The sequence below is a fragment of the Ruditapes philippinarum genome, unplaced genomic scaffold (genome assembly GCF_026571515.1).
Source record: "Ruditapes philippinarum isolate M1 unplaced genomic scaffold, ASM2657151v2 ctg4945_1_1_1_1, whole genome shotgun sequence".
In the NCBI taxonomy this organism is placed as follows: Eukaryota; Metazoa; Mollusca; class Bivalvia; order Venerida; family Veneridae; genus Ruditapes; species Ruditapes philippinarum.
This window is the reverse complement of record NW_026861717.1, coordinates 15,949-40,913: the sequence shown is the minus strand read 5'-3', so window position 1 is coordinate 40,913 and position 24,965 is coordinate 15,949. Positions and strand designations below refer to the sequence as shown.

The following is a 24,965-nucleotide window of genomic DNA, read 5'->3' as shown; positions in this document are numbered from 1 at the left end:
TTATATTTGCTTCATTAGAAAAAGTTTCTCAATAAACAAAGATTTCGTTAATTAAAGCAGCACGTCTATAGATTAACGTTATTACGTCAAAGTTAATAATTTGGGCAAAACATCGTTTATATGATGCAAAGTCTTAGATAATGAGATTTTATCTGCTTTTAAAAAATTGCTTTTGAGTGCGGAATTTGAAGATTTTAATTTTAATTGGGTTTAACGTCACACAAACACTGTCTATGTCTTTTGCGACTTTCAAGCAAGCTTTACTGGTGGCGGAAGACTTTAGATGCCCCTCTATAATTATTTAAAGCACAAATAGGCACTTGAGTGTACACACCCACGTTCCGTTAGCTACCTGTATAGCTTCCTCAAACTGGAGAATCCAAGGACGCAGACGCGACTCGAGCATGCAGCGACAAAAGGCAATTTGTTTGAAATATCTGCAAACAAAGTGATCCCTCTGAAGCATTAATCACAACAAAATTACAAGAGAATTGCAGACTCGGTTTTATTGAGTCTGTACATAATGAATTATAGGGATAATGAATACGTGCAACATCCCTCACGTCCCCTAGCACCGGCTTGAGTGGTACTCACTTCTCAACACTTAATAGTGCTGGCATCAATGATCCCGAAGGACCAGAACCGCGTCATTGCTTTTCAACCTTTTATTTTGTGTTGTCTTTGCTATAGAGGAAATACTCTGAGACACCTTTTTATGACTTTTACAGTCACCAGATATCTGATTCAAACCGTAGTTAAAATGACTTTGTGTTTTGGAAATGATAGTAAATTATACAGCATTTCTTCCATCTATCGACAAAGTCAATACATCGTCTGCTACCATAAAGTATCTAAACATTATATTATTAAATTATGTTCATATAAGCGTAATTGTATAATATGTCACTCGAAAATAAGAAGATATACTGTTGTTGTGTTTCGATTAGAAGATGTAGGCAAAAATACTCTTTACTTCAGGATAAGAAAATTCGAAATGTACAAAATATATAATTAGCATTGGTTGAACATGATGACTGTAATGAATCAAAATTGAAGTCTAACAGGAAATTCATATTTTTATATGTACAATTATTTGTTCAATATATATTACAAGAATAAGATTTTAATGATTCTAGCGACTGGACAGTATGCATTTCATATTTCTTTACAACGCCGTGTTAAAAAGAGTCATTCTACAAATATGATGATTTTAAAGCAATGTTTTCGATTTAAGCATATTTGGTCATTTACATATTTAAAACTATATCAATTACTTCTGTATTTCTGTTAATTTTTCATAAACTGAGATATTTAATATTTCATCCGTTTGCTAGATTTAAGCTCTTTGCTCTTTAAGAAACAACTACAATAACACAAAAAACCGAAACAACATGCAAATATTGCTCAGAATTATGACTAAATATCAAGTTTCAATTTTATTCTGAGTATATTTATTTATTATCTTTACCACGTGTTTCTGTTTAAGGTGCCCAAATGTTGTAACGTAGCATTGCAAACTGTTCGTTTCTAGGCTTTTGGACCTCAATTAAGGTAAAACATCTCAGTTTTTACACCACGGATTGATCTATTTAGATAACTGTTGCATGTGCATTGTAGAAACTTATTTTTGTTCTAACGTTCAGATCCAAGAAAGTATATATAAAGTTGTTAGAATTTTTAAAACAAAAATATAACTGGAAGAAACCAAAGTAATACAGTCCCTGGGGATCTTTTGTGTGCGAAAAGGTCCATGGATAAATGTTATACCAATGTAAAGCTTAATATTTGAAGTTTACAAAAAATTTGGGTAGACATGTTAAATCATGGTACGTTTTGAGAAATCCAAGATGGCCGCCAAATTATTAAAAAATGGCTAATACGCATTTTATCAGATAAAATTAGTTCTTTTTTGTTTTTATTTTTAGTATAAATGATGTAAGAACTTCACATCCTATTGAAACAATATGAAAATGAAGGCATTTCCATTATTTATTCATATTCTCAATTTCATTGATAACATTTGCTAAAAATTGCATAAAAATTACCAAAAATTGATATGGGGCTGATATTGTTTCCTACCAGCTAAGGCATAGCGGTTAAAATGAATATTTTTACCATAGACTACAACGATTTGAACAATATCATACTAATATTACCTTATTTTTAATCTTTATTGTGAAAGAATGTGGATTCTGATATTCTTAAAGTGGATGGAGTAACGAAAATTAAGTCTCAGAATTTTGTTAACTGGTTTGATATGATAATTAAAACTATGAATAGTCAACATGTATTGCAATTTGGCATGTACTTAAAGTTATACGTAATTAAGAAGGTTAGACTGATATTTTGTTTATCAATATTCAACATGTTCTGTTGCCATGGGAACGGAGTAGTAAAATGAAAGACACACCTGAAACGTATGACACTTTCAACTATTTGCATTTTAAGTATGTTGATAAGAAAGACATGATTATACCATACACAAACTTAAAGATAAATAACCTGTGCACAATGTCATGGTAACAAATTGAAAAAAGTAACATTCAAAGAAGTTACATTTAATTCTAGCAAATTATCAACACATATAACAGCCGATATTTTGAAATTAGGTGAACAATTTTATTTCAAGAATTTGCATCATGCATTTGCTCTTTTCAAACTGCTTTACATAGAAAAAGGTCATGTCAAATGTGTATGTTGTTATGTTTAGAAAGGATAATTTATGGTGATAGTAATAAGTAAAAGGCAGTCATAAGGTGGAAATGTATGTAAACATTATCAAATGTTTGAAACTGTAAATAGGGTAAACATTTAAGACTTTGTTGCTTAACGAAAAATAAGTAGGTCATTGGTTCAAATTCTAGGTCAACCAATATCAAATTTTAATGACAATCAAATTTATAAATGAGATCAAACTTTTTGGCTGTAGCTTATATTCTGAACGCTAACGTGCATTAGATAAAATTTTAAGTCAGCTGATTTCAGTGTATAATTCTGCATCTGAAATTTTACAATCAAAATACAGTGAGCTCACTAGAACAGATTAAGGTCAGCTGGCATGTCATATTGTGTCTGTTATCAAAATGCCTTAAGCTTCAAAAACAAGAAAGTAGGTCACGAGATCTTAATTTCTAGGTCACCTTATACTATTGGGACCATGATTTGAACAATCAAAGAAGAACACAAGACAATTCTTCTTACATAATGCTTTCTGACATAAAGAGTATTTTATATAAAAATCGACATCCAGGCAAGGCCATTTTTTTATACAGACTCATGATTATTATTTGACGCCTGCAAACTTAGCTCTTAAAGGAGAGTGTCGGATGTTAAATCCAGGTGTCTCTTGTTCTATCCACAGACAACAATTGATCTCGAACGTTGAGTTTTACGGTCATTTGTCTGTCAAGAAAGTTTGTACCGTAGCTTAGTAGAAATTGGTCATTACTCTTCTGGTTATTTATCCATGAAAGTCAAATAGCTTAACCGACCTTTTGCAGATGATTTAAGACATACTGACTGTTTAACAAAGCATTAGGTGGTCTGACCTGTAGGTCAAAAAGAATTTGGAGGCAACGGTGGAATATGGCCTATTTGTTTTGCTTAGCAAGACATCTATGCAGGATTTATAATTTATGTCGCTTTACATTTTTTAGAATAGCAGAAAGTGTCAAATTTCTAACACAAAATGGTGATTTTATCCATGTTTCTCCAACTCTTAAAGTATTTATCAGCTGGGCTTATATTGCATTGAGATGAGAACACAATCATTTAGGTTTTCCAGATACATCCATGGCACATTATCTTGACACAACATATTGACAAATTGTCTCTGTCTTCATATCACATTTTGATCTGTGGGATTAAACGCCAGATAATCTTAGTCCTCATCATAAAATGGGTGGAAAGACCATGTTTTCTACTTATCTAATGGTAATGTAAAATGAATTTGTAAATCTATTTTGTATATTGTTTTGCTTTATTTGTTTTTATTATTATTATTATTATTATTATTGTTATTATTATCATCATCATCATTTAATGACCAATAAATGAAGAATGTTGCAAAGTTTTTTTTTCTCAAATCGGGCCAAACTACAAGCATAAATTTAATTTTCAATATACGTAGATTTCATTATTATCTTTTGTCTCTAAAACTTTAAGCAGTAACGGTTCAGCAAAATGTTACCGATGTTAAAATTTGAATGTGTGTTTTTCATGGAAAGTAAATGTAGTGTAGTGATTTAGAGATGACTTTATATGTTTTAATAACAACAGTGTAAATGTATCCAACTTTGAATTATGTAATGCATAATCATGACATTAACTTCACAAACATTCTTTAACTGATAAAACTGAAAGCCTCATATGTTTCGGGTGTCTTTCATTTTACCACTTTGTTGGCATGGCAACAGAATCAATTAATGTTGATGATAGAATGCAAATCTACCTTTAAGAAAATTAAAGACTTAAGAACAGTTCAAATGTAATCTTGTTGGTTATTCTTAGTCTTAATAATCGTTATATCTCAATTCACTAGAAATTGGGATCCAATTTTCATGTACCCCACTCACTTTAGGATTTTCAAAATTCACATTCTTACACTATAACAATAAGGTACAGTTAGTAAGATGTTAATCGGGTCTATGTTATATATGATAAAACTATTCATTTTCACCACTATGACTCGACTGATAGGGAAAAAAAAGTCAGCCCCATGTCGATTTTTGATACTTTTTCATGATTTTTTAACAAAATTCTCTATGAAAACAGGAGTAAATGTATAATAAAATGGAAAAGGACTCATTTTCATATTGTTCAAATAGTGTGTGAAGTCTTAACATCACCTTTACTAAAATAAATACAAAAATTAACTAATTATATCATATTAAATGCGTTTTAGCCATTTTGTAATAATTTTTGCGGCCATTTTGGCGGCCATCTTGGATTTCTCGGTACGTACAATGATGTAACATGTCTACCCATTTTTTTTGTAAACTTCAAACATTTAGCTTTACATTGGTATAACATTTATCCATGGACCTTTTCTGCACACAAACGGTCCCTAGGGACTATACTAAAGAAAATGCTAGAACATATTAAAAAAAACAAACAAAAGTTCATTATTAGATCAAATGAAAGATAAACAAGTATATTATTGAAACATATTATTAATAAACGGGAAACAGTTATTATTATTAAGCATGAAAATGATGTGATAAAGAACTTTATTCTAACGGAATGTACCAGTAGACAAGATAAATGAAATTACTTTTTAATGATCAACTCATGCAGTACTATTGAGAAGAAGTTTTTGATTCTTTAGAAACCATTTTTGTAATCCAATTTAAGTTGAAAACTCTTGTAAATCCCTTGGTGAGCCACAGAACTATACTGATCTGGTTGAGCAGCTGCTAGAGAAATTCTATATACTGGCGAGGCAAAGGCTTTGTTTTTTTCTAAAACTTTTAAAAATAATGTAGTAACAGAAATTGCATTCTTTGTACATTTTTTTTAAGATTATTTGTTTCGAATTGTTTTGTTCTGATTTACTTAAATCCTAAATAGAATCGAACTAAATTGTTTCGCGTATGAAGAGTTTTATGGGTGTATGGAAGCCAATCGTATATGGTTTCTGTTACTTAACATAATTTGAAGGTATATTCAACATATAGAATAAACATGATAAAACAAATGCAGTAATAAAAACTTTACCTTATTAATTATTTCCTTCGGGAAGCTTTGGTCGCACCTTAATTGTCACTAATGTACCTGTTTGTTGCCTGATCAATTATTTGAATAAAAATATTCTAAAAGATGCAACTTTTTATAACTAAGGCGACCGCACCCTTTTAAATGTTTGTGAATTATGTTTACCATGCATATTGCTACTGAGAAAATACCTAATACATCTAGCCAATTAATAACACTTGTTAAAAATAATAAAATTAAAATATCATTCTTTTGATTAATTTTCTCCAGCTGACTTTAAAAGAATCGCTATATTCACTGTTATGTTTATCACATTGGCATCGTTGTCTTATTGCCACCTAGTATGCCATATAGTGTTGTTAATTGTATTGTGTTATATAGTATGAACAGTTTCCGTCAGGGGTCTAAGTACAACCTTATTTAATAACTAGTCTTAACGATATTCTTGAATACACATAGCTTCTGTTAAAAATTGATGAATTCGTGGCACTGGGATGTAATGTGTGAAAGAATTCATTATTTATACATTACCACCGCAAAGTTCGGTACGTTTCAAAAATATATAACTTATTTCTCAAAACATCATTCTTGAAACTAAAACAGCTTTTCAAACTCAATGCTTTACAAAGTTCAGGGACTTATAATTCATTAATTAAAACTAATTAACACCGACATCAAATTAATTAAACTGATAAATGTAAGATAACGCAAACCGTTCATATTAAGAATGGGTAACTTTGCAATTAACAGCTGTTTATCTTAAATACAGTAATGGCCTGAGGTTATTTTCGTTGCTGTTCCTTCATGCTTACACTAGGATTTAGCCTGGAAAAACAGTCTGATACGACAACACGGTATGTCCGTCATTTATAAGTTATTGTTAGTTTTTGTCGTTTCATCCGAACCGGTTAAAATTTAGATGTAAAATCATGTTTTGTCTTGGCTACAACATGCAGAAATAAGACGGACTAAATGAATGAATCATATACAATGTACATTACAAACATTTATTTAACGAAAAGCAATTAAAAATTGGTTTCGAAAACTCGATACCTTAATTTTTACATAGTCAATTGACTCTTTATTTATAAAAAATCTTTAATAGTTCATCAATCATAAATATATACAAGAAAATCATTCTTTCATAGTTCTTCATACATAGATATATACAGCCAGCCAGTATTGTTATCACATGATGAAACATTGTCATATGACCCAAGCAGAACTCGAACCAATGATTCCTGGGTAAAGTGATAGACATTTTAACTAGCGCTCCCAATAATTTATTTTATTCACACCCGTAACTAAGAACAATCAAAATAAAATTAATTAATAACAGAAAGAAAACATTATCAATTTTTCAGAATACCCATAGTTACTATGATTTATTTTATGGCTACATGCATAGATAGCGGTTAAAATAGGCACCAAATGATTTGATGCATGTCATTTGCCGCTGGGAAATAAATCGAAAAACACATGGGGTCAATGGAAATATAACAATCATGTGGCAGAAAACTGTTGTTTTTTCTAGATTTTTTCATACTTCACAATAGCAGGCGTCAAGTACCATGTGGGCAGCTATAATAGGTTGCTCTGTACTTTACTTCAATGTTGTCATTTTTTTTTTTTGGGGGGGGGGGGTTCTTCGGGATCATTGATTCCAGCAGTTTTAAGTGTTGGAAATTGAGTACCGACAATGCCAGTGCTAGGGGATGTAAGGGATTTTTTTTCATTGTCCCTCATATACAGACTCAAAATAAACCGAGACTGCAATTTTCCGTATTTTTTGTGATTTTTGGCTTTATTGCTTTTCCAGATTTTTTAAATGACTGTTTCCAACGTGTAAGACGACAATATACATGTACATATGAGTTTCAAAATTTGTCAAATCAGGTACACGTATACTTCATAGTGTTAAATGCGTCTTGTTTTTTGGAGAAGCCAACTTCTTATAGAGACACCAATGGAATTTTTTGAACAAGTCAAATAATTTCAGTCAGGTACTTCAACAGTAGTTAAACTAAATTTGGAAATAGAATTACGTTATACAAGTATGAGATGTCTAAAGATTGCATCATTGCTCACAATTCTCATTTAAAGTTGCATTTCATTGTCCAGCTGAGTGGCATTGACTATATATTTCACTAGATTGACTTCTAGCTTATAATTATTTTGGAAACTGTTGGATAGAATATTATTCCGCCTAAAATATAAAAAAGACTGCCGTACTCTTTTAATAAAATGAACTTTACAGTAAATGTCTATGGATATTTACGAACATTCCCTTGAGCCATATAAGTTATTTATCACTCATGCAAAATAAATCATAAAACTAAAGTATTAAAAGAGGCACAATCTTAAGATATTTTGACTTTCACCGCTTCACTTATTATATACCCTTGGATGGACATAATATCACGTTAAAATATCTTAAAATAATAATCAAAATGAAAAGGTGCTTGACGTCCAAGTTAAATGTCTTGGTCCGAATTATTCTTTTTTATATTTTCTTTTAAGAAAACTTAGCCACTTTGTTTAAATATGCGCGCAATGGACACGATGAAATATATTAATTTTCATACCGCAAGATGAAAATAAATTCTGCATTTTTTATAAAAAAAACGCTATAATGTTAAATTTACAATATACATTTTTCTCTCTTTTTTGACATTACAATTTGAAAGACTTCCCCTTAAATTGTGTGTATTTGTTGAATTTTAGAAGTAGTCCGACAATACACCTATGAAAATACGGAAAATATGTTTAACTGTAGTTAAAAATACGGAAAATGATATAATAACGCATTTGGTTTCACCAATATTTCTTAATATTTCATTCTAATCAGTATATAATAAATTTGGACATAAAAATGTCAGTCACTGTTTAATGGAAATGAAAACTGTCGGAGATTCTCACACGTTTAGAAATCATTTTACAGTTCGCTAAAAAGCTTATCTATTCTATAATTATTTAGAATCGCTTAAAGAACACGAAAAAATATATAACGAAAAAAAAACTACAACACCCCCCCCCCCCCAAAAAAAAAAAAAAAAATAATATTAAAAATATTGCAGGCCCAGTTTGATTGAGCAAGATCATGGACATACACAGTTCACACACAGTGAAAATGCGAGTGCGAAAGATTGTATTTCGTGCTTTCATTTTACTTATTACGTTATTTGTTTTGAACAGTTGAGAACTGCAGGATAAGTTTGATTAAGTTTGTTATTGAGAGTTGATGAAAAGTACATCATCCCGTCTAAAGCAGTTATTAATCCCCTATAATAACCAATGCTATTTTTATGCTTAAAGCGTATCATTTGCTCTTGTCAGTAACAAAAATTGATGGTTTCAGTTATATATTTTTATAAGAAAACAATGGTGGTGTTCAACCAGATGTTACGTTCGTGAAATAGTGTGGTAAATATTAAATCTTGACGTTAATACTGCATTAATTATGTTAACGCTTGAAATTTATAGCGTTCGATACTGTACATGTATGATCAGTATTGTGAATTGGCCGTTGAATACAAACACAAATAATCTTAATGAGAGAATATAGATTAACATTCAACAGGATCTATTCGAATGTTGTTGTTGTTGTTTTTTTAAATATGATTCTATGAATTGTATACTACTTTATGCGACAATTTTCTTATACTGTGCCTATACCAAGAAACATTTTGAGATCTCCGTGGGACAGATACATTATTGAGGACGTACCAGGTAAGTTTTCTTTCATAAAGTTTATAATATATCTTTTTTTTTGACAGGATTAAGTGCAGAGCCCAATTATTATAGTGAGGAACCTAAACAATATTTTCCCCTCATTTTAAAGTGAAACAATATACATTGTATATTAAATCAAATATGAAATTCATAAAGACGGTTTCACTTTTCGCACATAAGATAAATAGGTAAATCACTATTCTAAGAGGGTCTACAATTATTCCGATAAAATTAATGAAATAATTGTAGTGTATCTATTTTAGATAATTTATTTGAATTCTAAAATATTATAAGAAAAGTAATAAATATAAAAATGAATAAAGAAAATCGATATATGTAAAAGAGATTTTATAAATCAATAATAGAAAACAATTAAATTAAATAAAATAAAAACATAAATAGAGAGAGAAATGAACAAAAGATATTTTTAAAAAAAATAGATTAAAAACTATTATTTAAAATAAACTAAAATATCACAACAATGAAGAAACAGCATAATAATATTACCTTAATTACTTATTCTTGTCAAATATGTTGATTTTACAACAATCGTCCGAACAGCTCCTAAATCTTTGCATAAATGGTTTGTATTAAAATATATTAGATATGAAAATGACACACCCTTCAGTATCAAATATAATTAACAGATACTGATTAAACTTTATGACACCCACAACACATATAGACAACTTGTCAAAAATAATGACCTCGTGCATAGACGGGTGACAAAACATTAGATGTTTACCTTATTTTATAACTATTAAATTACATTGAAGTACCAAGAGCCGATTGAAATGTATTTGTCCCGAGGGTTGTAAAGAGACAAATGCGAATTTGTTGTCGATTCCCAAAGTGCACTCGCCCTGCTATATAGACGTAAGCCTTAAAATGTGTCAAATTCACTACGAATCATAGAGTTTCATGATCTTGTGTACAGTCCAACCAAAATTCCGATGAAGTGTTTGCCGAAAACAATCAAATAAGTATTTAAATAATTTCATTAAGACATGATGTAGAAATTTGACTTATTAGTTACGGAAATAAAAAAATACAACAGGGCCATGCTCACACTTTTGCCCCCTACCTAAAGTATACGCTGGTTGCTACTGCTATAGAATGTCAATAGTTGCTATTGAAGTCAGTAGTTGCTATGGAAAGTCAATGGTTGCTATGGAAAGCCATGGTTTCTAGGAAAAGACCATGGTTGATATGGAAAGTCACTGGTTGCTTTGATACGCCATCAATTGCTATGGAAATCACTAGGTTCTATAGAAAGGTAGTAGTTGCTATGGAAGCCACCGGTTGCAATGGAAAGTCAATGAATGCTATTTGCTATGGAAAGTCAATGCAAAGTCATTGATTGTTGCCTGCTTGTACTTATGGTGTATTTTATTATATCGGACAATCGTTTTAATATAAATGTGAACAAAAATACCTTTTGCTGATTATGTCATTTAAGATTTGGTACATTGTAATAAAATATAACATTACCATGTACGACTTTATAATAATAATAATAATAATAATAATTATTATTATAATAATAATAATAATAATAATAATAATAATAATAATAATAATAATAATATCATTTGTTTTGATTATTTCTTATTTTTCTCCTGCTGACATTAACAGAAGCACTATAATCACTTATGTTTATCACATAGACATCGTTGTCTTATAGTCACCCAGCATGCCATATAGTGTTGTTTATTGTATTGTGTCAAATTTATATGAACATAGCTTGAACTGTTTCTGTCAGGGGTCTGGGTACATGTAACTTAACAAATCTACATGATGATTATACAGTGCATATTTAACAGTGACAATAAAAAATTCAATCCGTTTTTTGAAATTTCCAAAAAATAACAGAAAAAAGCAGGTTACTGATTTATATACTAAGTTGTTGGCAAAGTATGTGGAAACATATAGTTTATTGATGTTACTCAACGGCCTTCATAATGCTGTTATAGATCGCTCACAGCAGGCTATATCCAGCAATAAATACCGAAACCAATTCGTATATCTAACGTACTAAGCTACAAATTCAATTAAATGTCAAATTCATATAAGAAAGGAATACAAAATCGCTTTGAGTGACACATTTTCTACGCTTATTACGATACAGTTTTTTGGGGCAAGAGTGGATTTCAGGCTGTAGCGGATAGCTTGTCTGTGATGTTGCTTATTCTGATTTTATTTTAAAAAAACAAATGCAATGTGACTTATATACTTGTTAGATTGTTTTGTGGATTGACTTGTTTATGAAGTGCATAAGCAGGACCTTATTGTCATGCATTATCTTAACACTTTTTATGCATTAAGAAATTGTACTCATTAAAAAAATAGTGCAGTATGGCAGCACAAAATATCTATACACTCAATCTGACTAAAGTTCAGATCGACTTAAAGTATTTCTTGCACAAAGACCTGATCGCCATAGTATTTGTTAAGCCCCCATTGTGATTCGGAATTCCTGAGAAAGCTATTTTTATTAAGTAATGCAATCAAACTGTCCATTACAGATAGACATTTGATGAAGTATCAAAATATCGCTGTCCGTGGAAGTAAAACAAATTGCTGGAGTTTTGTTAGAAAAAGAAATTGTTGTAAGTAATTTGAAAATAATAATAATGAAAAGCAATTGGTTTCGAAAACTCGATACCTTTATTTTACATAGTCAATCGCCATACAAAACTTGACTCTTCTTTTATAAAAATCTTCAATAGTTCATCATTCATAAATATATACAAGAAAATCATTCTTCAATAGTTCTTCATACATAGATATATACAACCAGCCGGTATTGTTATCACATAATGAAACAGGGTCATATGACCCAAGCAGAACTCGAACCAATGATTCCTGGGTAGAGTGATAGACACATTAACTAGCGCTCCCAATAATTGATTTTATTCACACCCGTAACTAAGAACAATGAAAATAAAATTAGTTAATAACAGAAAGAAAACATTATCAAATTTTTTAGAATACCCATAGTTACTATGATATATATTATGGCTACATGCATAGATAGCGGTTAAAATAGGCACCAAATGATTTGATGCATGTCATTTGCCACTGAGAAATAAATCAAAAACACATGAGGTCAATGGAAATATAACAATCATGTGGCAGAAAACTGTTGTTTTTTCTCTAGATTTTTCATACTTCACAATGGTAGGCGTCAAGTTCCATGTGGGCAGCTATAAGAGGTTGTTCTTTACTTTACGTCAATGTTGTCATATCTTTTTTGGTTCTTCGGGATCATTGATTCCAGCAGTTTTAAGTCTTGAAATTGAGTGCCGATCATGCCAGTGCTAGGGGATGTAAGGGATTTTTTTTCATTGTCCCTCATGTACAGACTCAAAATAAACCGAGACTGCATTTTCCGTATTTTTTGTGATTTTTGGCTTTATTGCTTTCGAGGGATCACCTTTTCCAGATTTTTTAAATGGCTGTTTCCAACGTGTAAGACGACAATATAAATGTACATATGAGTTTTAAAATTTGTCAAATCAGGTACACGTATACTTCAAAGTGTTGAATGCGTCTTGTTTTTTGGAGAAGCCAACTTCTTATAGAGACACCAATGAAATTTTTTGAACAAGTAAAATAATTTCAGTAAGGTTCTTAAACAGTAGTTAAACTAAATGTGGAAATAGAATTACGTTATACAAGTATGAGATGTCTAAAGATTGCATCATTGCTCACAATTCTCATTTAAAGTTGCATTCTTGTCCAGCTTAGTGGCATTGACTTTATATTTCACTAAATTGACTTCTAGCTTATAATTATTTTGGAAACTGTTGGATAGAATATAAATCCGCCTAAATTATAAAAAAAGACTGACGTACTCTTTTAATAAAATGAATGTTACAGGTAAATGTCTATGGATATTTACGAACATTCCCTGCAGCCATATAAGTTATTTATCACTCATGCAAAGTAAATCACAAGTAAAATGGTTTCCTGCGGGGAACATTTTTCATGATATAAAGATATTTCATTTAACTATGTTCAACTCCGTTTTGGCAGAGGGGAATAAATAAACGTTTAAATCATGGAATATAGTTGACAATAATCGATCAATATAGAAGAAGGTCTTTCGAAACTGGTGACCGTTGATGACCGGAGAAGGTCGAACATAAAACAATTATTTCTTTTTAAGAAAATGGTTAAATAGGCCTACCATATTATGAATAATTAAAAGCAAAAAAAATAAATGAAATAAACACACAAGTTTATACTGAAAATATTTCTATTTATTATGGCAGATGCCACTACGAATATTTTAATTTTGTATATTTTCAGTATAAACAATTTATTGTTTGTAAAATTTGAGATACATATATTAAAGAAACAATGATAATTTTCAAATAAATCATTCAAGTTTTTCCACCTTAAACGGTAAAATGATTATAGAAAATTAGAAATATCACGTAATAGGTTTTTGTTCTTAATTCAGAGGTTTAATTCTGACTAATTCCTTAGAGTTAATTCCGTAAAGTAACGACAAACGGTATTTAGCCAGGTTATCGAAAAGGTCAATTAACCAATCGTGTACAGTTTACAGATCACATGCTCCTCCATGTACCGAAAACTGGTCACGTGCTCCTCCATGCCTCAAAACTAAAACGCGTACCAATACCCTGCGGTCTCCGGACCGCAGGGAATAAAACTAAAGTATTAAAAGAACCACAATCTTAAAATATTTTGACTTTCACCTGTTCACTTATTATATACCCTTGGATGGACAAAATATCATTATAAAATATTTTAATATAATAATCAAAATGAAAAGGTGCTTGGTGTCCAAGTTCAAAGTCTTGGTCCGAATTATTCTTTTTTATATGTTCTTTTAAGAAAACTTAGCCACTTTGTTTAAATATGCGTGCAATAGACACGATGAAATATATTAATTTTTACACCGCAAGATGAAAGTTAATTCTGCATTTTTTATAAAAAAAAACTATAATGTTAAATTGACAATAAACATTTTCCTCTCTTTTTTTGACATTACATTTTGAAAGACTTCCCCTTAAATTGTGTGTATTTGTTGAATTTGGAAGTAGTCCGACAATACACCTATGAAAATACGGAAAATATGTTTAACTGTAGTGAAAAAAATACAGTGAAAATACGGAAAATGATATAATAACGCATTTGGTTTCACCAATATTTCTTAATATTCATTCTAATCAGTATATAATAAATATGGACATAACAAATGTCAGTCACTATTTAATTGGAAATGAAAACTGTCAGAGATTCTCACACGTTTAGAAATCATTTTATAACATCTTACAGTTCGCTCAAATGCTTATCTATTCTTTAATTATATAGAATCGCTTAAAAAACACGAAAAATATAACTACACCCCCTATCCCACCAAAAACAATTAAATAAAATTAAAAAATATTGCAGGCCCAGTTTGATTGAGCAAGATCATGGACATACACAGTTCACACACAGTGAATATGCGAGTGCGAAAGATTGTATTTCGTGCTTTCATTTTACTTATTACGTTATTTGTTTTGAACAGTTGAGAACTGCAGGATAAGTTTGATTAAGTATGTTATTGAGAGTTGATGAAAAAACATCATCCCGTCTAAAGCAGTTATTAATCCACTATGATAACCAATGCCAGTTTATGCTTAAAGTGCATCATTTGCTCTTGTCAGTAAAAAATTGATGGTTTCAGTTATATATTTTTTATAAGAAAACAATGGTGGTGTTACGTTCGTGAAATATTGTAGTAAATATTAAACTTGACGTTAATTCTGCATTAATTATGTTTGCGCTTGAAATTTATAGCATTCGATACTGTATGAGCAGTATTGTGAATGTGCCGTTGAATACAAATACAAACAATCATAATGAGAGAATATGGATAAACATTCAACAGGATCTATTCGAATGTTGTTGTTGTTGGTGTTGTTGTTGTTGTTGGTGGTGGTGGTGGTGTCGGTGGTGGTGGTGGTAGTGTTGTTGTTGTTGTTGTTTTTTTATGTTTTTTTTTTTAAATATGATTCTATGAATGTGTGTACTACCTTATGCGACAATTTTCTTATACTTGTCCTTTACCAAGTAAGATTTTGAGATCTCCTTGGGACAGATACATTATTGAGGACGTACCAGGTAATTTTTCTTTCATACATTTTATAATATATCTATTTTGACAGGATTAAGTGCAGAGCCCAATTATTATAGTGAGGAACCTAAACAACATTTTCGCCTCATTTTAAAGTGAAACGATATATCAAATCAAATATGAAATTGATGAAGACGGTTTCACTTTTCGCACATTAAATACATGGGTCACTTATCAAAGAGGGTCTGCAATTATTCCGATAAAAGTAATGAAATAATTGTAGTGTATCAATTTTCGATATTTCATTTGAATTCTAAAATATTATAAGAAAAGTAATAAATATCAAAATAAATAAAGAAAATAAATACATGTAAAAGAGATTTTATGAATCAATAATAGAAAATAATAAAATTAAAGAAAATAAAAACATAAATAGAGAGAGAAATGAAAAATAGATATGTAAAAAATTAGATTAAAAATATTATTTAAAATAAATTGAAATAGCACAACAATGAAGAAACATCATAATAATATTACCTTAATTACTTTTTCTTGTCAAATATGTTGATTTTACAACAATTGTCCGAACAGCTCCTAAATGTTTGCATAAATGGTTTGTATTAAAATATATTAGATATGAAAATGACACACCCTTTAGTATCAAACATAATTAACAGACACTGATTAAATTTTATGACACCCAGAACACATATAGACAACTTGTCAACAATAATGACCACATGTATAGACGGGAGACAAATCATTAAATGTTTACCTTATTTTATCACTATTACAGTACATTGAAGCAAAGAGAGCCGAATGAAATGTAATTGTCCCGAGGATTCTAAAGAGACAAATGCGAATTTGTTGCCGATTCCAAAAGTGCAATCGCCCTGCTATATAGACGTTAGCCTCGAAATGTGTCAAATTCACTACGAATCATAGAGTTTCATGAACTTGTGTACAGTTCAGCTTAAGTTCCGATGAAGTGTTTGCAAAAAACAATCAAATAAGTATTAAAATAATTTCATCAAGACATGATGTAGAAATTTGGCTTATTAGTTACGGAAATAAGAAAATACAACAGGGCCATGCTCACACTTTTGTCCCCTAACTTAAGTATACGCTGGTTGCTACTGCTTTAGAATGCCAATAGTTGCTATATAAGTCAGTAGTTGCTATGGAAAGTCAATGGTTGCTCTGGAAAGCAATGGTTTCTAGGTAAAGACCATGGTTGCTATAGAAAGTCACTGGTTGATTTGATACGCCATCAATTGCTATGGAAATCACTAGGTTCTATAGAAAGGTAGTAGTTGCTATGGAATCCACGGGTTACAATGGAAAGTCAATGAGTGCAACTTGCTATGGAAAGTCAATGCGAAGTCATTGATTGTTGCCTACTTGGAAGGTATGATGTATTTTATTATATCGGACAATCGTTTTAAAATATGTGTGAACAAAATGCCTTTTGCTGATTATGTCATTTAAGATTTGGTACATTGTAATAAAATATAACATTACCATGTACGACTTTATAATGTTATAGATCTCTCACAGCAGGCTAAATCCAGCAATAAATACCGAAACCAATTTTTGTATCTAACGTACTAAGCTTACAAATTCAATTCAATGTCAAATTCATATAAGAAAGAAATACAAATGCGCTTTGAGTGACACATTTATTTTCTACGCTTATTACGATACAGTTTTTTGGGGCAAGAGTGGATTTCAGGCTGTAGCGGATAGCTTGTCTGTGATGTTGCTTATTCTGATTTTATTTTAAAAAATTCAAAAACAACAAATATAATGTACCGTTTATACTTATTAGTCCCCTACCGGTTTACCGGAGGGGACTTTAGGTTTACCCTCCGTCCGTCTGTCCGTCCGTCAGTCCGTCCGTCTGTCCGTCCGTCAGTCCGTCCGTCCACAAAACTGGATCCCGCGATAACGCAAAAAGTACTGAAAATATTTTAATGAAACTTGATACATGGATAGATGGCAGTATGGAGATTATGCACGTCTTTTTTTTTTCTTCCTATGTTGAAAATTCTGGTTGCTATGGCAACAAATAGACTGAAAATATGACAAATTTTACACATAAACTGGATCCCGCGATAACGCAAAAAGTACTGAAAATATTTTTATGAAACTTGATATATGGATAGATGGCAGTATGGAGATTATGCACGTCTTTTTCTTTTCTTCCTATGTTGAAAATTCTGGTTGCTATGGCAACAAATAGACTGAAAATATGGCAAATTTTACACATAACCTGGATCCAGTGATAACACAAAAAGTACTGAAAATATGTTTATGAAACTTGACATATGGGTAGATGGCAGTATGGAAATTATGCACATCCTTTTCTTATCTTCCTATGTTGAAAATTCTGGTTGCTATGGCAACAAATAGACTGAATTTCAAGATTTCTTATTCTAGTTTTTAAGTTTTTTCACTATAAGTTCTTTATTTCTTAAGGTATTTTCTTCAAACTTTAAATATAAGTTGCTTGTCATCAACCATATAATATGTGGCAAGGTTTACAACTCGAGTACAAAATTTATCAGAATTACCTCCCTTGAACTTAAAATTTTCATGAAAAAAACATTGTTTTTTTTTAATAACTTCTTTTTCTGAATGTATCTACTTCAAACTTCATATAAATGTTTCTTATTGTCACTCAACATTTGTGAGTGTTCAATACTCTAGCAAGACTATTTCCAGAATTATGCCCCTTTTGAATTTAGACTTTTTTTTGAGAAATTGGTAATTTTTACTCCAACTTCTTCAATTATGATAGGATTTTAAAAATGTTATATTTTGATAACAGGGATGTTTAAAAAATAACTTTAGAGTGTCCTTCAGTCCGTCTGTCTGTACATTAAAACTGTTTCCTGTGATCACTTTTAATGAACTTTTTTCAACAAATTTACTTAAAATAGGAACCTAAGTGAATGGCCCTTCAGAATGTTGCTTGGGCTCTTACCGGTAGGGGACTTATGGATTGCTTGCAATACTATGATAATTGCTTGTTAAATGTGTTTTGTGGATTGACTTGTTCATGAAGTGCATAAATAAGACCTCATTGTCGCGCATTATCTTTACACTATTTATACCTTAAGAAATTGTATTAATTGAAAAAATAGTGCAGTATGGCAGCACAACGTATCTATACACTCAGTCTGACTAAAGTTCACATCTACAGTACTTAAGTTATTTCTTGCATGTAGACCTGATCGCCATCGTATTTTTTTCGCCTTCTATGTTGTTCGGAATTCTTGAGAAAGCTAATTTAAATAATGCAATCAAACCGTCCTTTACAGATAGACGTTAGACGAAGTATCAGAATATCGCTGTCCGTGGAAGTAAAACAAACTGTTGAAAAAGAAATTGTCTTACGTAATTCGAAACAAATAAACTTGAAATAATTGTGCAAGTTTGGTTTGACAACTGCCGACTTTGTCGACAACGCCATGTTTGTTCTCGAAAGCGTGAATTGAACTCAATATTGGTTATGTAGCGTAAAAATTAGAAACCGCATCGCTTTCAAATTTTTGAAAGCTAACGGATGATTGGCTGTTTGAAAGGACACAAGAAGGTTATCCAATCCCTATTGGTGTTGAAGTCCGCGTATTTTATTATTGCAATTGCTTGTGATCAATTTTAAGATATAATTAGGTCATTTACCTAAAATAATATGATTATTTTAAAGTTTCAAATAAAAATCAATTCATTATCTAATAAAAGTTAATATTTTACATAAGAATCAGTTCACATGTACCAAACAGTTTTCACTTACATGCAAACGATCTTCAAATGATAAAAATATAATACTTTTATAAAGATTATATCATCTCGTAGAAGTCTTTTAATGATACTCTCCCACACAAAATGGATCTAAAAGCCATTAACATAGTTAGTTGTCTACAGTTAAATATACATGGAAGTAACATTTGCAGTATTCATGAGATAACTGTGTTTACTAAACGCAGATATAAAGAACTTAACACCCGTTAACATGCAGTCTGAAGGACAGCTTGGTGGACGGTAATTTGCACTTGACAGTACCGTCTATGAACAGGCTCAATGCGATATTTTCAATTTTGTCGTTTTTGATTCCTATTTTCTCTGTTTTATTATAGAAATGTCGGTTTAAAACAGGACTACAAGGAAATGCTCTTCTTTGTCTCTATTTATAGACATAATGTTCTATGATATACTGCAATCAGTTGAAATATAAAAAAACTTACCAGGCGCACAATTGTTCTACCCGCAACTAACTGATCTAATTTCAACCAGCTAACGGGTGCGTTTAGAATTTAAGTCAATATTTTACAAAATAAAACGTTGCAACGGTTTTAAATACTGAAGGATAAACATTGCAAATGCTTCACTAGTTGTTTTCGTTGGTCAAGTCATGTTATAATCTTCTAGGTCCATATAAATGTACGAGCCTGTGATGAAATTCTATTTTTTGATGACATTTTATTTGAAAAACGCCCAAAACTACGATATGTGGGAAGGTAGCTTTAACACGATTTATATTTTATAAGGATTTCACAGAATATTTAGATTAATGCTTCTGCATGTGTCACATGTCTTGACCAATTCCGTCAAAGCAATATAAATGGCTCAATGGCAGTTAATCATTGTTTAACATGCGCATAATATAACCATTGACATTTTCCATAATTCCCTGTAACAAATGCTTTTAATTCTTATCAAATCAAACTGCAGCAATATGGTGCATAGCGGATTAGATATAAATCAAATAAATGTTAAGTTTTGCGATATTTCTCTCAGAGCGCAGCAAGACATCGTTTATGTATGATTTGCATTATGTCAAAGCCGACGTATCTATTATCATTCGTTCTGATTACATCATTAGCTGTGGCTTATGACCAGAAGGATGTTGCCGCGTGTCCATTAACATGTAAACATTTTTATGATTATTTCCATAAATTGTATGTACATTTTTGTTTAAAACGATCTCTGACAAATAGGTTCACGTCATAAGTAAAATTTTAGTTTAAATGATATGTTTGCATTGCAATTTAACTGACATTGAAATTTGCATTTAAGTTTGCCAACCGAACGAGATGTGTTTTAACTTGGATACTACTGGCGCTATTACTGGACTTTTACCTGGTATATCGCATGTTTCTCCAATGACGCCAATTATAAGTGGAAAACCTTGCAGCAGACAAATCGTCATAAAAGTGAGTTATTGAGATTCTTTTGTTCCTTTTTCCTTCTGCAAGTAATGTTAAAACAGTAATTGATCAGGTAATAAAACAGTTATTTCATATGTGATTTGGGAACAGTCAACCAGTTGTCCTCAGTTGTCCCCCTGTGTCGGGGAAAGTGTATTGAACTGTTGCCGTCGGCCTACGGCCTTGGGCAACAGTTCAAAACACTATCCCCTCCACCTCGGTTCAACAGTTTGACTGTTCCCAAATCACATATGAAGTAACTGTATAATATACTTTGGTATACTAATTTGTATGATTTGATTTGACATTGCAGTATCAGTCTTAAACCAGACGACAATTGACTTAGGCATTTACACAAGTTCATTAACATACATGTTAGTACAGGTTTTCATAACATGAATAGTAAACTAAAGTCTTGTGAGCAAAATAGATCATTTTATTTGCAAATATTAGTTAAAGAAAGGTGTTATTATTTGAATAAATTTATCAATATGGTAACCACGTTTGTACACTTAAAAACGTTCAATCGCACTTTTAAGTGACCTTGAAGAAGCATTATTTCTTGCTGGTCTTAAAGCCGTGAAAAATATCGTTAACATATGCTTACTACTTTGAGTCTATAGGATATTTGCATGAAGTACAGTAAGAACTTCACAACGACAGTAGCTTATGCCTTAAATCATGTTAATGCTACCATTGAAATGTTTATATTTGCAAAGCGTAAATTTGTTCTTTGAAATTTAAGTAAAATGTATGCAAACATTCCTTATATCCATCTGTGAACAGGCACATTTCCTTAAAGGCACATTGCCAGTTGCATGTCCAACCGACAAGAGAGACACATCTTCGATTTCGCTACCTTCACAGAAAATGCTTAAGATACAGCTGTATTTGTCGAATTCTGAACGATACAACCATATGTTTAATATAGGGGACAGTCATTCCAATAATGGTCATGGTAAATTACATTTTTCTTAATAAAGTATCGTGCAAATATCAAATTACGACCGGGGTGCATAGCGACGAAAAACGATTTCTTATTTACATAAAATAATTGACGACAAGCTTTTTATTAGTAAATGAAACTACATGTATAAATTCATATTTATAAGATTCCGCTGCTTCGATATTTAGTGTTGTTTTTTTCTTTGAGTGTCAAAATAAGACTATCTATTAACGAAAGCAAGTTCTCGAACTATTTGAAACGATTTTTTTTATCAAAAAATTCATTTAACATTGTTTGTGTGTTTATTTATTTATTTGGAAAAGGCTTTCAAGAATACTCGATCAATATATCGGAAACACGTAATTAAAGAATATGAATACAAATATGTATATTTTTTTTTACTTTTTATTTATTTTTCGGAAAAAAAAATCATTCAACATAAATAGCCTTGTTTGTTTGAAAGAATACTCGTTCGATTCAAGTTAAGTTATTTAACATTATAAAAAGAAATAATGATTTATGTTATCAAATATATTTTGAAAGTTTGTTTGTTTTTTGTTTGTTTGTTTGTTTGTATGTTTGTTTGTTTGAGGGAAAAGAATACTGGTAATCTGTGAGTTTTGTTTGTTATACTAGGTGGAGACTCAGGTCACCAAAGTTATGATTCAGAGATTCATGGACGTTATCCACACATAGGAGTTTATGAAAATGACCATTGTTTTGGTCTATCGAGCATGTAAGATATCTGTTGCCTTGATATTTGTTTTCAATTTATGACGTATGAGTGTTGAATACCATTTATTCTTGCATATAAGACAATATTATTATCTATTATTACCTGATACCTTATATAAATGTTATTTGGTATTTTTTACTGTTTTCTGAAATTCTAAAATCGTCAACGTTCGCGAACTGTTGACCGGTCAATTGTTTCGACTGTTTCCCTCGCGTGCTCTGACGTCATTGACGTCATAGAGGATGCCAAATTAAAGCGTAATTCGATCATGATCATAAACCAGACGTGACGTAACATAGTTAAAGTATTAAGTTTAATTATTAACATATGTGCAAAACTATATTCTTGTTCCTTTTTTCTTCTGCAAGTACTGTTAAAATAGTAATTGATCAGGTAATAAAACAGTTATTTCATATGTGATTTGGGAACAGTCATACAGTTGTCCCTCGGTGTCGGGGTTAGTGTTTTGAACTGTTGCCCTCGGCATACGGCCTTGGGCAACAGTACAAAACACCACCCCCTCCACCTCGGGCCAACAGTTTGACTGTTCCAAAATCGCATATGAAATAACTGTATACTGTTTACACGGGGAGTGCTAGGAAAAAAAACCCTTGTGGAATAAGTTGCATGTTTAAATGACTTTATTCCCTCTCGCCTTTTATGAATGAATTTCGTTCTTAGGATGACGTCATTGTGCCGTTATCAATGAAGTTGCAAATTCATACGCTACTATAAGAAAAAATAACGAATATATTAGTTTCGTAATTTATTTTTGTTATATCATTTATTTGTAATATGCAAGAAAAATAACCAAACACAGGCTGACGTCACAGACAGAAATATCTAGCCCTTGGCAAATATCTGGAAACAAAGTGATCCTTGTTACCGTCGTAAACAGTTACCCTAGAGATAGTTCTAGGGTAAATATTCAGCAACCGGTGTAGTAATCTTATAGTATATAAAGTGTTTGATAAGTAATATGTCTTTGTATAATAAAAAAAAACATTCAACAAAAATCCCACAAAAAATAACATAATTGATTTTATCTTTTCAGCCATCTGTATACTTTATTTAAGCCAGCAAGCTTGATAAATGTGTGGGTCAGTAACGGCTTCGTCAAGATGTCGAGTGACAACGGATTAATTTTTTCCAACTGTTCATCATGTTTGTTTGGTCTCAGTGGTCAACTGGATGCGGAAGGAATCGAAAATGAGGACATTTTCATTTCTGCAAATAGAGTGATAAACACGTATATTGGTGGGAGAGTAGGATATGGAATCTGTTTCATGAAACTGCGTTGGGTGTCTGGGCCAAATGAATAAGTTTGCAGTTACCTTTATTCACTTATGAAACGAATAAAGAAAGAAATGACTATATAGCATAACATTTTGTCAATTCTGTTTTTACCACGGACTTAAACAAATTTTTTACCCTAAAAACAGTCAATTGGTCCATTTCAAAAATATTATGAAATAGTTTACCGTCGATATTATGAGAATTTGAATCAGTGGTTACCTACCAAACTTTTTTTGTTATTTTGTAAACTCAATTTTTCAGCGTTTTAAACTAAAAAATATTTGTCAGTCATAGAAGTTTGCTGCAAGCATAACTCTATATCATAGGCACATGTTTTGGTTTATACAGAATTTATTTTAGTTCGAGTGTGTATGAAGCTACATGTATAAGCTTATAGACACACTTTTGAATCAACCACTTCTGAGCAATGAGTGTAAAGTTTTTTGCTTAGGGAAACAATGAAAAAACCCTGACGGGTTTATCGATTTTAAAATAAAAAGCCGACGGTAACCACTGGCCCCCAACCCCCCGCAACATTTTTTAAATAAAATTTACAAAAAATAAAGCCTTGAAAATTTAGGTGGGAGCGTTAAAAATTTGTTAAACCCTTTGGGCCGTATGGTTTACCTTTTAAAAATTGATCTGGGGCTTTGGCCCTTTAAGGTTTTGGGGTCTTTCATCAGGGGGAATCAAAATCGTTGGGAATTTAGAAATCATAAAAACTAAAGGAAAAAGGTATTTTTTTTAAACCCAAAGAAAGCCTTTTAGGTGAAGCCCCAAAAAATTAAATAATTTGTGTTAAAAATGGGCAAAAACCCCAATATAAACAAACAAATTGAAACATCTTTTTCAAGTTTACAAAAAATTATACAAAAAAAATAAAGCTCGTTTTCTGATTCAAATTTGATTTTTAAAAAAGGCTTCATTTTTAATTCGAATAAAGAAATTTTAAACCCAAATTTTTTTAAAAATTTTTTAAATTGCAAGAAAACGAAAAAATTTGTGTTCCGTGGGTTATGAAAATAGCTTTTTTTAAAAAATTTAAAAAGACCCTGAAAGGGTTATTTCAATGAAAAAATTTTTTGAAATAAATAAAATTTAATTTTTAAACTCCTAGGGTAATAAAAAACTAAAAAAAATTTGGGGCATCAAGAATGGGGGAGATTATAGGGTGCTTTTGGTTACAAAAAAACTAAAACCCCAAAATTAAAAAAATAAATGGTCGCCCTAAACAAA

At 31.1% G+C, this 24,965-nt stretch overlaps 1 protein-coding gene across 1 annotated transcript; it reads left to right on the top strand.

Moving 5' to 3' along the window:
- The first annotated feature begins 20,353 nt into the window (after positions 1 to 20,353).
- On the top strand, positions 20,354 to 23,878 carry LOC132716587 (uncharacterized). The gene is made up of 5 exons (XM_060699892.1): positions 20,354 to 20,471; positions 20,621 to 20,757; positions 21,538 to 21,709; positions 22,334 to 22,433; positions 23,488 to 23,878. The coding sequence occupies exons 1-5, from the start codon at positions 20,366 to 20,368 to the stop codon at positions 23,753 to 23,755; spliced, it is 783 nt and encodes a 260-aa protein (XP_060555875.1). The 5' UTR covers positions 20,354 to 20,365; the 3' UTR covers positions 23,756 to 23,878.
- The last annotated feature ends 1,087 nt before the right edge of the window (positions 23,879 to 24,965 follow it).

Bases quoted from the DNA above. Each gene is read 5' to 3' on its own strand.
- LOC132716587 (XM_060699892.1), top strand. From the start codon at position 20,366: ATGATTTGCATTATGTCAAAGCCGACGTATCTATTATCATTCGTTCTG. The intron at 20,472-20,620 runs GTAAACATTTTT...TTTGCATTTAAG, and splicing joins TGCCGCGTGTCCATTAACAT to TTTGCCAACCGAACGAGATG. The intron at 21,710-22,333 runs GTAAATTACATT...TTGTTATACTAG, and splicing joins TCATTCCAATAATGGTCATG to GTGGAGACTCAGGTCACCAA.